This window comes from Esox lucius, chromosome 16, assembly GCF_011004845.1.
Source record: "Esox lucius isolate fEsoLuc1 chromosome 16, fEsoLuc1.pri, whole genome shotgun sequence".
Classification (NCBI taxonomy): domain Eukaryota; kingdom Metazoa; phylum Chordata; class Actinopteri; order Esociformes; family Esocidae; genus Esox; species Esox lucius.
The window spans coordinates 14,187,151-14,200,033 of record NC_047584.1 but is presented as its reverse complement, the minus strand read 5'-3'; the positions used below and the strand labels follow the sequence as shown (position 1 = coordinate 14,200,033).

Here is a 12,883-nt window from a genome sequence, read left to right as displayed (position 1 = left end):
CTACTTCCACGTACCGGCACTGCAATATGTGTACAAAGCGTCACGGTCGATGCGTGGTCTCCGTGTTACAAACAGTGACTGTATGTTAATCTCTCCTCTGCAGGACCCGGGGCCCATGCCTCCCTCCCCCATCCTGGGACAGAAGCCATTGCAGTTGATTGAGATCAAAGCCAGGGGGCGCTTTGGCTGCGTGTGGAAGGCTCAGCAGCTCAACGATTACGTGGCTGTCAAAATCTTCCCCATCCAGGTACACTGTTGTTAGCCAGAACCTAGCAACAGTACAGGGAGCTTGGGGCGGGAGGCTTTCCCTGCGTCTTCAGTCTTAAAGCTCCAGGCACTAACTAATCCTCCAGGGCTGACCAGCTCCTTAGCTTAAACGCCAGTCACTAAGCCCACAGTGGCCTTGATTGACCACTGAGCACCAACTGACATAATGACCCTGCATCCGAATATTTACGCTGGTGTAACTCTTTAAAGAAAGAGGATTTAAATGTTCTCATAGCGGACACTCAACCCCACTTATTACTTTGCTGTTTACTAGGAATCCCATTCTCACCACATGTTGTACATCCAAATGCTTTCTGAAATGCTTTCGTTCTCCACAAATTCCTCAGGACAAGCAGTCTTGGCAGAATGAGTATGAGATCTACAACCTGAGTGGTATGAGGCACGAGAACCTTCTCCACTTCCTTGGGGCGGAGAAGAGGGGCACCAACATGGACATCGAGTTGTGGCTAATCACAGCCTACCATGAGAAGGTACAGCCTCCCCCCTGCTGGCCAAACGATCAAAACACAGACACAAAGCAAATTAAATCACATCTGATTTAACGCTGTCATGCTAGAATTAAACCATAACATTGTCATCAAGACAGCGACCCTCATTGTGAAGTTTCTTGCCTGTGTAACAGACAACACCGGTCCATAGTCTATTAACACAATGACAACGCTTCTTCCTCATTTTCAGAACAATCTGTACGTGTGTTGAATAACTCTGCCCTCTAGTGGTTAGAAGTAGAACAATCAGCTAGGTCAGTGCCAGTGCATTCACAGAAGGTTTAAACCCTGGAGCCCAACAGTGCTATGCTTCTGCGAATGCTTGCGAAAGCACGAAAAGACCTGAACAAGGTGCTCTTATGTTAACCAGTCATCTGCCTCCATTTTCAGGGCTCGTTGACGGACTATCTGAAGGCCAATGTTTTGTCATGGAATGAACTGTGTCACATAGCCCAAACCATGGCTCGAGGCCTGGCCTACCTTCACGAAGACATCCCTGGGCTGAAGGATGGACACAAGCCGGCCATTGCCCATAGGTCTGTTCCCAGCTCCCCTATTCCTCCCGCTCACCTATCCTATTTCACTGAGACTTAGCCAACTGATGTTAAATACAATGACAATATTATCAATAATTGTATTATCAATGTAAAAGCACATTTATTTTATAAAGAAACGCTGAAAGGTGTTCACAAAGATATCCAACCTGAAATTCCAAAGAGCAAGCGATATCACAACATTCAAATTGTCTTGTCCGCATAATTACTATCCTGTTGTGTCATTGCATTGCCTGTTCTTCCACATCCCAAAAACATTCTATTCTGCTTCTCGAAAGGGCAGAAAGATTATATTAATGGTAAACTATGGGGTCTTTGTCCTCCAATGCTGTATGTTGTCTCATTGGTGGGTTTCCGTTGTGCCGTCTTCAACAGGGACATCAAGAGTAAGAATATCCTTCTGAAGTCTAACCTGACGGCTTGCATCGCTGACTTTGGCCTGGCCCTGAGGTTTGAGGCTGGGAAATCAGCTGGGGACACGCATGGACAGGTGAGTGATGAAAGGGAGGACTCTGGGAGGTCCCAGTGGGTTCAGAGGAAATTTCTAGTGCACTTTAGTGTTCATGTTTCATAACAAAAACATCAACCCCTGGTTTGCACAAGTAGAACTCCCCATGCCTTGGAGCCGGATAGACATGTTTTTAATGATCCAAAATCAGCAGGACCGCCTGTTTAGACTGATGTCTAACTAGCCTGTCGATCATCTCCAGGTGGGCACCCGGAGATACATGGCCCCTGAGGTGCTGGAGGGGGCCATCAATTTCCAGCGAGACTCCTTCCTGAGGATTGACATGTACGCCCTGGGGCTGGTGCTCTGGGAGCTGGCGGCACGCTGCAAGGCTGCTGACGGTAAGAACAAACTCCCCAGGCAGACCATGGGTGTGCCAAACCTTCTCCCGGGAAACACTACCAGGCCCTAGGAGTTTTTTTTGTTGTCCTGTTTTACTTTGATCTTGTTTATTGGGTGTGCACGAAGTGTAGGAGCAAAAAACCTGAATGACTAGCAGCTTGTCCCTTCCTGAGTCCCTTCCTTCCACAGGGAAGTGAAAAGGACTGATGCATCTTTTGGTTACCGGTCCAACACATTAACCGCTAGGCTGATTGTGGCCACAGCTATTTATTTCAGTGTTGTTTCAGGTCCAGTGGATGAGTACATGTTGCCGTTCGAGGAGGAGGTTGGACAGCACCCGTCTCTGGAGGACATGCAGGAGGTGGTGGTCCACAAAAAGCTCCGACCCACCCTCAGGGAGTGCTGGCAGAAACACGCAGTAAGTAGATCATAGACACCATGCATCAATACCTATTAGTCATGCTAAAGTGACCGAATGGGAATTGTCAGTAAGCAAACAGAGTACTGATTGTCCCAGAGAAGCATAAGCCCAAATCCTGAACAGGTTCTAACATAAACATGACAGTAGGCTTTTAACAACAAATATTGCACCATGCTCATTCCCCTGTATAAGACCTTTTCTTCCCTCATCTATTTGTCTTGACTACACTTAGCAAAGACTGTCTAAATCTCCACAGTCTGCAAAGCAGATCTCGAGCCCCAATGCAGGCTCTTATTGATCGGACAGTGATACCGTCTTTGTGGCCAGAACACCCCCCCCCCCCACAAACACACACAACTAGAAGATAGCAGCCAATTCTGTCTGAAAGGTCTCCTGAGCGTCCTCCTCCCCACCGTATCTGTACTATCAGTGTCTCCTATGGGATCTGTTTTCCGCCTCACTCAGACTATTTCCTCTGCTGTGGATCCGTAACAGTACATAAGTTAGGCTAATGGTGTCTGGGTGCCTTGGTCCACTGTGCCGGCCGGCGGCCCACAGCTCGTTGCGTGTGTCGCAGGAGGCCGCGTGCCTTTACGTCGCCGAGGGTGAAATGTGCGCTGCGTTGATATGACTGTTCCTCACTCCCTCCCAGGGCTTGACCATGCTGTGCGAGACCATCGAGGAGTGCTGGGACCACGAGGCCGAGGCACGCCTGTCGGCGGGGTGCGTGGAGGAGCGCGTGGTGCAGATGCAACGCCTCAACAATGTCACGGCGCCAGAGGAGGTGGTTACCGTGGTCACCATGGTGACGAACGTGGACTACCCGCCTAAAGAGTCCAGCCTATGACTAGGCGTGTGAGTCAACGCAGGGACGGGGGAACCGACCTCAGAGACTCGCGTCCTCGAGCAGGGGGGTCAGGACTCGTTCCACGTCTGTCGCTGCGATTGGACACAAGGTGGCGTCAAAAATCACTCGGTGGGCCTGGGTTCATGGAGAGTTATCCAGTACTGGTTCCTATTGCGTTTAGCTACATGTGTGCCTAAAGACTTGCTCACGCTTGGCTCCTTTCAAAATGGGATGACCTGATGGGAAAATAATCAGTCATCTAGGTCCCTCGCTGGAGTGAATCGAACCATGACAATGAACTTGGCTGATATTCATCTTTTTCTAGTAAAAATGAAAAAGAAAAAAAAGAAAATGTACTTCCTGGACTGACTTTGGTTGTTTTTCTAAGAAAAGGTGGAACAGGTGAGAAGGAAAATCCCAACACAAACACAGTTCATTTCATTTCAGTATAAAAAAGGGCAACTTAGTTTTTAAACATATTAGCTGTTTGTGTTTCTATGAATGACTATTGTAATGCCAATAAGAAACAGCTTCTGAATGTCTGTGTATCGCTGCTGTACATATATCAACCGAGAGAGAAAAAGAAAACAGCGTAATCAAGGTTATTTATCCTGACCTGCCTCACAGCATTTCTACAGAAATAACCATCAACCTCTGGAGTCTCTCAACAAGGTATACCTCAGTTTCACATCCTAACAGAAAATATGTTTTCCTTCATAACACTAGAACCACTACCAGGACAATGACATTCAGATGACATGTTTGGTATTTAAGCTTTTTCAAATTATGTAGTATGCCAACAACAATGGCCATTCACAAACCAGTGTTTCTGCCTTCTCATTTTTCCCTGTTAGTGTATTTTCTATGTCGCCCCTGCAATTCAAATGTGACTGTGAGCTTTTGTTTTTGGTTTTACCAAAATGTTTAGACCTTTTAAACGTTCGGAAGAAAATCCCTTAAAATATGAATACATTAGAGAACAACTATTTTAAAAGCACTACCCTTTTTAGGTTTGCAGTGTCCACAAAATATTTAAAATGCATGCCTTTTGTTTTTAGTTTATATTATTAAACAAATATGCCTCTGTAAAAGTGTGACACTGGTGTCAGCTGTTTGAAACTCCCTTTTGATTTTAAACTGAAATGTCTACAATCCACAGTAATTGTATTGCTCCTTCTCCCTGCCCTGTTTCTGATATTTTCCGTTTTTACTCTGCTATTTTCACTGTATTTCAATATGTCTCAGGAAGCATACATTACTATAAGACCGCCTCCTCTATGATTTTTGGCTCTCAGACTCATGTGCCATTATTTTGGAGATGTATACATGAGGTCTTTATAGCTGGCTTGATTTTCAGGTGGATGTCCATATTGAGGGGTTATTCAGATCATGTTAAGTATTATACATTGCTAATGTAGCCATCATGATGAAGTCTATATGTATTCCCCCCTCAATATTGTATTCCCCATCATTAACAGCCTGTCCACCACTTTGACTTCTTTAGACAAGTCATAGATTCAAACGGCCAATTGCAGCTTTTAGATTCTAGCTGGAATATGTTCTTAATCCTGTTATTAATCCTGTTTTACAAACAAACTGGTGACTCAATTGTGTGCTTCTCTCATTCAGAAAGAATAACCTAGTGCATATGGAGACATTCAGGGATATAATAACACTATGATTTTTCTTAGTTACTGTATGCAATCAAAGTTGGAAAGACAGTGGTTTCTTGCCATGACACCAACTTTCACTTCACTGTAGCATTTTTGTAATCAGTGAAATCAGCTGTTTTTAGTTGCTCTGTGACTACAAACCAGTGAATCCTCTTTAGCAAGAACTGTCTGCCACCCAATAGTGCAACATTATAAGTAAATGGATTTAAAGTGGTCGCAGCATCTGTAGAACTGACTGCCTGTAGCTCAGAGGGTTTCTCATTCTCTGACTGGCAAGCTACACTTGCTATTCCTCTCTGACCTGAGCCAGTCTGTGATTCAGGTGTGTAGACATGGGAAGCAAGCAGAGCAATTTCCTAAACTAGGGGATGCAGAATTGCCCTTCTGATATATAATGACTTTATTATCTGTAGCGATAATGCTAAAGAAGAAGGCTGTTTGTTTCCATATTTTGTTCCACAAGATCTTTTTAAGGACATTGCTGCTCTGCAAATGCTGTCTCACTAAACAGAATCTCTCCCGCTGGATGTTGCTACATTTCTTCTATGGAAAAACAAGACTATCGTACCTGTTTCTATGACACAATCATCTTTCTAAGTAGGCAGATATTACATTTAGCCTACATAATACCCCCTTAACAAAAGCCAAACCACTCTATGAATTTAGCAGATGACTGGATGGGAAATGCACAGCATGTACATATGAATGTTGTTTTAGATTGTGATTTTAGCATGAGGTTGTTTTATGGTCTCCATGCAAAAAATACAAAAAATCCTTTATAATGTTAATATTCCAAAAAAAGATGTTAATGTTTATTTTATATGTAATTGTATTTTCAAAATGGTTTTATTAATTTATGTCGAGGCCCAGACGATGCTAGCTTCTCTTTCAAAAGAAGAAGTATTGTTTTACCTTCATGCTAATAAATACTCCCTGGATTGGCTCATTCATTACCTCAGACAGACCTTCTAGCTGTCACTCGATGTTCACACAACATTGATCAGTGTTGAATCAGATGGCGTGACCATAGACTCATATAATTAACAATGTTGTGGGAATTCAACCTGAGAGTTTGAGCTCTAGGATTTTTCTTTTCTTTAAGAATTTTGTTTGGTGACATGTTTTGTCATCACGAAATAGAATAAGTGTCACTGTTAATATCTGAGATTTGTGTTAACTGCCCATCTTCTCACTATAGGCATAAATGGCCATCCAACTATCATTATAAACATGCCATCTTTTCCTTTTTTTGCAAGTATTTAACAAACAGTTTCAGGGCATTGGTTGGAAGTGATTGTTAAATATTGTACAGAAGAAATTGTATGCTATTTCTCCCCCTACAATAAAGTATAGTGACTGCTCTGAACACTGTGTACTGTCTGTTCTTGGTCTGTCATAAAAACACAGGCACGCTATTCTGAAATCATTTCCTCAATTTTTTTAGGTTGTGATCAATAGATCGATTTATGCAGTCCCTAATTTCTGGCCAGGCAATATTTCTGATGTAGTGCTAAACTCCTCAGTACAATGTCAGCCCTGGGAGCTGAAGAGTTCCATCTGGTCAATAGATGGCAGCAAAGCCCATTGCATCTCCGATTCCCTTTCTCAGAAGATGGGATGCACACAACAGTTAAGTTGTCTGGCACATTAATGTGTGCATGTTATAATTGACAGTGACAAGAGCTAAAATAAGGCCATAGTGTAGATATTGGTAGTAAACGTTGTGGAATAGATGCATTGGTAAACGGTAAGCACGTAAAATAATCAACGGTTATCAAAGAATATGCATTGAGCATAATCATGTTAACTAGAAATCATATCTCAGCCAGTCTCCCTTTCTACAAACTTGCATTCCGTTTCGTTTCATTTACATGAAGTGTGTTGCATGCTGGGATGGCTTATTCCAGACTCCAGTTTTGGCGCATGCGCAATCTGTCTCTCCCATCTTTCTATTCCCGAATCCTAACAAGCTCGAGAGAAATCTGGCATTGGCACTTGTACGTGGGAGCGCTTTAATCTTGTTTTTCAAAGGAATAGCTAGCTAACCTGAAGTTCGCCATTTTCCCCCAACATTTCTTGACATATAATTTTTAAAAGCAAAATGTGGACTGTGGAATAAAGGGCCAGGTATTTGGGATATGATAAACCTTATTTCTGATTCGACTCCTGCCTCAGCAACAGACCTCTTTGCCTGTCTTTTGACTGTCTCAATTTTGGCCTTGCTTGGCTCGACTTGACTGACATTTCTGCAAAGGGCTACGGATTCATGTTGTTATTTTTAACTGATTTCTCGGTTTCTGGGTATCCTGTTAGTTTCTTCTGAAAGGGGAACCTACAAAGGTAAGAGTGCTATTTAACTCACATTAAAGAAAAATGTGTAGCTAACTCCAGCTAACTGGCTAGTACCTAGCTAAATGGCAAGCTAACAATTAGCACAACGAAAATCAGAAAAATAATATGCATTTTACCATGCATGGTCCATGTTCTATGTGTTGGGCTAGCTGTGTTGTAATTAGCTAGTTCTATATACCAAGCGTGACGCTTGGCTGTCAAATTGCTATTGCTGTTTATGTTATGTCATCGTCAATAGCAGGCTAGTAAGCGTAGCCCCACCAGCTAACAAGGTCTATAAGTAATGGTATGTAGTTGGCTACGTAGCATGCTAGCCTAGGGGCCAACTATCAGTTGCAGTTGACACTATACTAGTAATATTCGCAATAAACTAATTTGCCGTACTTGCTGGCTATGTTGGTAGATTATTTAGCAAGTAAAATCAGCATCAGACAACCTGCTTGGTTGAAAATACAGCGTGCTGGTTTTCTCTCTCGCTCTTCACTCTACTCTGTCTTTCTCTCTCCCACACACACACTCTCACACGCACGCACGCACACACGAAGTTATCATATTTTATCAATAGGTGTCTAGCAATGTACTAAGTGCGACGGTAATGTACATTACTGTGGTTTGAGGTTAGTGTGACTTAGCAATTACCCAACTGTCCTTATTTCGAATAATTGGTTAAATATATCATGGATTGTCATCGTTTGTTTTTGTACTGTAAGGCCTAACAACTGAAAATTGGTTTTGCAGATTCAGATTGCAGTTATTATGAGTTAGGTACCAGCTCAGCATCTATGGTCAGTTTTGCAATCGTCATCAGTCCATCTGCATAGGCCACCATTAAACATGCCATACGACATAGAATGAAATCTCATCAGAGATTTGAGAAGGAGCATTGATGCACTGTCAAAGCCCTTTTTTAAGGGAGAGTGATAGCAGGAGCTTGTTTTGTTATGTCATAGGTTTGCAAAAGGACTTAAAGTGACCAGGTTGCAACAATATATCTCCACTAATTGTTTCTCAACATCTGGTAGATAGGATTGTTGTTTGTTCTTTATTTCACATGAAGGTAAATGCTGTATTTGGCCATTCCTTCTATTCTACTGCACAGTGCAACCTTTTTATACAATTTCTGAAGCTGATTTACATTTTAGTAATTTAGCAACGCTCTTAACCAGAGGGATTTACAGTTAATGCATACATTTTACGAAGCTAGGTGAAACAACAACACACTTTTTTAAACTCTACTCAAATAATTAGTTATCTGAAATATTATCTAAGTGGTATATTTCTAAACTCTAAATACAAAATGTAAAACTGCTAATACTATTCATTCAATCCTTTTTATGTAGATTCACAAATTTCCCTTCAGAGGGATTCATACAAACGAAATTATAAGAATATCATAATATATTGTTTATTCACCAATATCAAATATGTATAAGATTCCCATATAGTGACACTTTTATTCATCGTGTGATTTAATCCAATGACAAAATGCATCACTTTTCAAAGTTATCTTTAAGTGCTAAAAAGAAACACTCGTATGTAACTGGCCATTATTATTTCTTAAAGTATTTTAAATGTAACTTGACATTTTGTTACCTTTATTTCCATTCACAGGTTTTGAGCTTGTTTTATAGTTTGACAAGTCGTCAGAAATAGGGTATTGTAAAGCAGTTGGACATGCCATTTCAGCCCTATGCAAGGTTGTACAAGATCACATTTTTGTGCTATGTCAACTCATACCAAGCCTGTCTCTGCTTGAAATTCATCAGCTGACCATGTATCAATAACCTGTTTTCCATCCAGTTGGCAGCTATTTTAATGCAAGTATTATAACAATAATTATCATGAAACTCAAAGTATAGGTCATGATGGCTATTCAATATTTTCTTATAAATTAAATTATTTGTCTGTTTTTCACATACATATGACTGACAAAAACATCCCACCATATCAAACTAACCTTTTATCAATATGTCCTGTTTTAAACACACCTTTCTTTGTTTTTTTAGACTACAAAAACCTGGATGGAAATGTGGTTACAGAAAGTCAAGTTGATATTGTGCCAGGTGTTTCTGTAGTTCATTGTGCCCTACATTGTAATTCCACAATCATACCAAAATGACTCCTTTTAGTGTGTTTTGTTATTGCACACTGACTTGGATTTAATCTTTACAGACACATCGATGTTTGATGTGTATTTACCTTTCAACAAATTAATTTCTAATTGCTCATTATAAAATGTAGACTGTACAATGCCTTTGGAAAATATTCAGATCCTTTCCCTTTCTCCGATTTTTGTGGTATACGGTTCTGAATATTTCTTTTTTTCATTTTCAGTCAATGTGAAAACATTTGGGATAGGCTAGATGCAATCAATTATATAACAAGTCTATAACACAACAACATTTGAGAATGTGATTCTCTGAATACTTCCAAAGTTACTGTATAGAAATGTTATATATTTTATAAATTTTATATATACATGTTATATTCTGTTTGTTAATTTGGTCCTAGACTTTGGATTTTGTACTGTTAACAAATAAAAAGAATCATATCAAAGTGGATATTGCTATTAACCGCTGATTCTTAAATTGAGTATTTGTCCAAACCGAAAGTAAATTGGTGTAAAAAACAAAAAAAAAACTGTTGCTGTGACTATGCTTGTTGTATTTAGTCTATTGAAAATGTGGGTAGAGTCATTAAAAAGTATTTACGCTTGAGCCAGAATTTTTGAAGATGCATACACATTTACATGGCACTAAAGAGATAAAAACAATGAAAAAAACTTTTTTCAAATGTTCAAATTCTGTTGCTCATTCAAATCTCTGAATCACTTGTAGCTTTCTTAGCGCAACCTGTCTAGTGTCTACATCCTGCCAGACTGCTTATTACTTTCCCTGTTTCATAAATCTCATTTGTGGAGTCCTTTCTAACTAAGGAACAGCATAGCAAAATAATTTAAATGACATTCTGTTCATGGGAGATTCTGGAATCCTTCACGAGTCACAAGTATGTGTTCACTGCTCTCCCCATGTTCTTCTATACATACCATGGATATGATGAAACTGAAAGGGCTTTCTGTTGAAGGGGTGTCTCATTTAATCTAGCTAAAAGGTTGGGCTCATTAGCGTACCCGGCTTCCCTCTTATGGGCGGATGGGTAGGTTGTTTTCATTGATAGAGTAAGGCTTAAACCCGAATGGTGATGGCACTGTAAACATCTTTCCTAGTTGTCTCTTTCATTGCCTGTAGGCTAAATGGTGTGGGATATTGTTACTGGCCATATCTGCTGACCAGTAACACACTGTTCTCCAGAATTATTGCTTCCTCTGGCAGCTGAAATGTTGCTTACACTATGGCCTAGCTCTGTCCCTCAACTTAAAGGATATCTAGATATTAGCTAATGTTTACTGGAAGGTTCTCTTTCCGGTCAGAAAAGTTAATTACTGTACATCAAAACACGTTGGGGCTCTGGAAAAACAGGTTTCCCCATCTACAAAGACTCTACCATCCGGGTGTTTGAGTTTTTACACCCATCAACAAAATTAGAAGTATTTTTTGCCCAGAAAACAAACTGACAAAAACATCCATATTTTTTCCTGAGGTTTCTCCTCACAGAGTTTGAAAAACAAAAGATGAATTTGTGATTATTTTTTAAATCAACTTTGTTGATAATTAGGAAACTATTAAAACCCCCAGATGGCTAGTAGAGTCCATAGGGATTATGTATCTTTGTAAATTACCTGCTTTTCATAGATTATTGCAAAAAAAAAAAATTGTATAGCCTAGTAATGTCATTGAGCCCTCCCACACTTTATTTAAACAATATTGTATGGCCTTAAATTCACAGGGACTGGGTGTTGTGATGAATAAACTAGCGCAACATCAATAGATACATATTCACTAAGAATTTTCATATTTTGAGTTTAAGATCAAGTTACTAAACAGCAATTGTACATTTTTCATAATTGGCAAGTAGACTGTCAAGGGCACTGTAGTAGACTTATTCTAAAGGTTTTTGAATCTACCTCAGACCTATATGGTTATGCTTAACATTTGGACATTCAAAATGAATGCTGCTGCAATAGTGCTACATCCTCCTTTAAAATAAGCCTTAAAGCTGAATTTAGCCCAGCTTCTTTTCTGGCCTTGACTACCTTTTTACCTCATACCAAGCTAGTGTGCAGACGGACTACTAATGTCTTGTAATGTCTAATGTTTTTTTGTGCCATGAGCAGCGTTGTAATCAAACCATGTTTTTTTGTTCTTCATAAGCATGTGACATTTAGGTCAGTCATTGTAAACATTATATCTGATTAGTCCTAGTGCTTTGGCTTTCTATTACATTAAGCAGGGAAGATGTTTTACCAAGCTGTTTGATTATTAAGCTACATTACACTTTTTTCACATTATCACAGTTACAGGCAATGTGTCTCTGAAACCGTACACTGCCAAAATATTTGGAGCTGTTGAATCCACCACTGAATCCTCCTACCCCCTTCGGGATCGTTACCTTGCACATAAGACAGCTTGGCCTATTTTTCAACTTGCTCTGTTTCCCTCCAAGCTATAGAGCAGTGGCAGACCTCCGGAGAGCCAGGCACTCTGTAGTAGGCCTATCATGCTCTGCAAATGTTCTTTGGCTTTTAGGTGCACATAGTGGGGAGTAAAACACTGTATAGCCTCAGATTACGCAAACATGTCCTATAGTTGTAATTATTTTCGCATTGTCAGTCAACGTTTGAAATAAAGGATTTCACCATGTACTCACAATCAGAGCAGAATTTTTTGGCCTTTGCTGTTCTGTCTATCCCCTCCTCATGGGTGCCTGTGACAGACATTGCCCCAGTGCTGACCAGCACTGCTGTCATACATGTAGCTATTCTGTGTGCGCGGTGCTCTGGTATAATAATTCATTTGGTATTGTCATCTAGACGAAGGAAGCTTTAAAGCGCCCTGGCTTTAATTCTCAGCGTTTTCTATCCTCGCTCAGCTGTGTAGATGAGTCATCCGCCACAGGAAATGCACAGCAAGCGTATTTACACTCTTGTAATGCAATATCTGAGTGCTGCTGTTTATTTTGCCCCAGAGTTACAGATAAGTTGTAGGTCTGACAAGATTCCTTGTGAAGACGAGCACCCCACCACCAGGAGACCCGCAACCCCCCTTATGGCTCTGCTACACGACAGGCGAAGGAACCAGCCACTGAGGGTACGCTTCGCTTGAAATCATTGAAAGCTGCTATGCTGTCCGTTTTGCATTGTGTCAAATTGCAGAGTCCAGCCTCAATCTTCAAGGCTTGATTGTTGATGCCTGATGTGTGGGTTCATTCTATCTTGTGTATTCAAATAATGAGAGAATTTCTTTTTGGTTTTGCAGCGGAAATGTCCTCTTGACTCTGCTGAGGGCTACCC

The 12,883-nt window shown here is 40.7% G+C and overlaps 2 protein-coding genes across 4 annotated transcripts in view; both read left to right on the top strand.

The window, feature by feature from the left end:
- acvr2aa (activin A receptor type 2Aa) overlaps positions 1-6,487 on the top strand; it is a 34,995-nt gene extending 28,508 nt beyond the window's left edge. For both annotated transcript variants that reach the window (XM_010879945.3, XM_020054982.2), the window contains 7 exons: positions 104-247; positions 615-758; positions 1,167-1,312; positions 1,706-1,820; positions 2,041-2,179; positions 2,468-2,598; positions 3,254-6,487. In XM_010879945.3, the coding sequence (XP_010878247.1) occupies positions 104-247; positions 615-758; positions 1,167-1,312; positions 1,706-1,820; positions 2,041-2,179; positions 2,468-2,598; positions 3,254-3,448 (1,014 nt within the window). In that variant the 3' untranslated portion in view covers positions 3,449-6,487. The remainder of the gene's footprint in view (positions 1-103; positions 248-614; positions 759-1,166; positions 1,313-1,705; positions 1,821-2,040; positions 2,180-2,467; positions 2,599-3,253) is intronic.
- A 603-nt stretch (positions 6,488-7,090) lies between these two features.
- The window catches only part of LOC105016247 (methyl-CpG-binding domain protein 5), a 37,188-nt gene continuing 31,395 nt past the window's right edge, over positions 7,091-12,883 (top strand). The window contains exons 1-2 of one of the 2 annotated variants that reach the window (XM_010879942.3): positions 7,091-7,461; positions 12,559-12,680. The gene's annotated coding sequence lies outside the window, so the exon portion shown is untranslated. The remainder of the gene's footprint in view (positions 7,462-12,558; positions 12,681-12,883) is intronic. The other variant, XM_010879943.3, reaches the window with a different exon arrangement.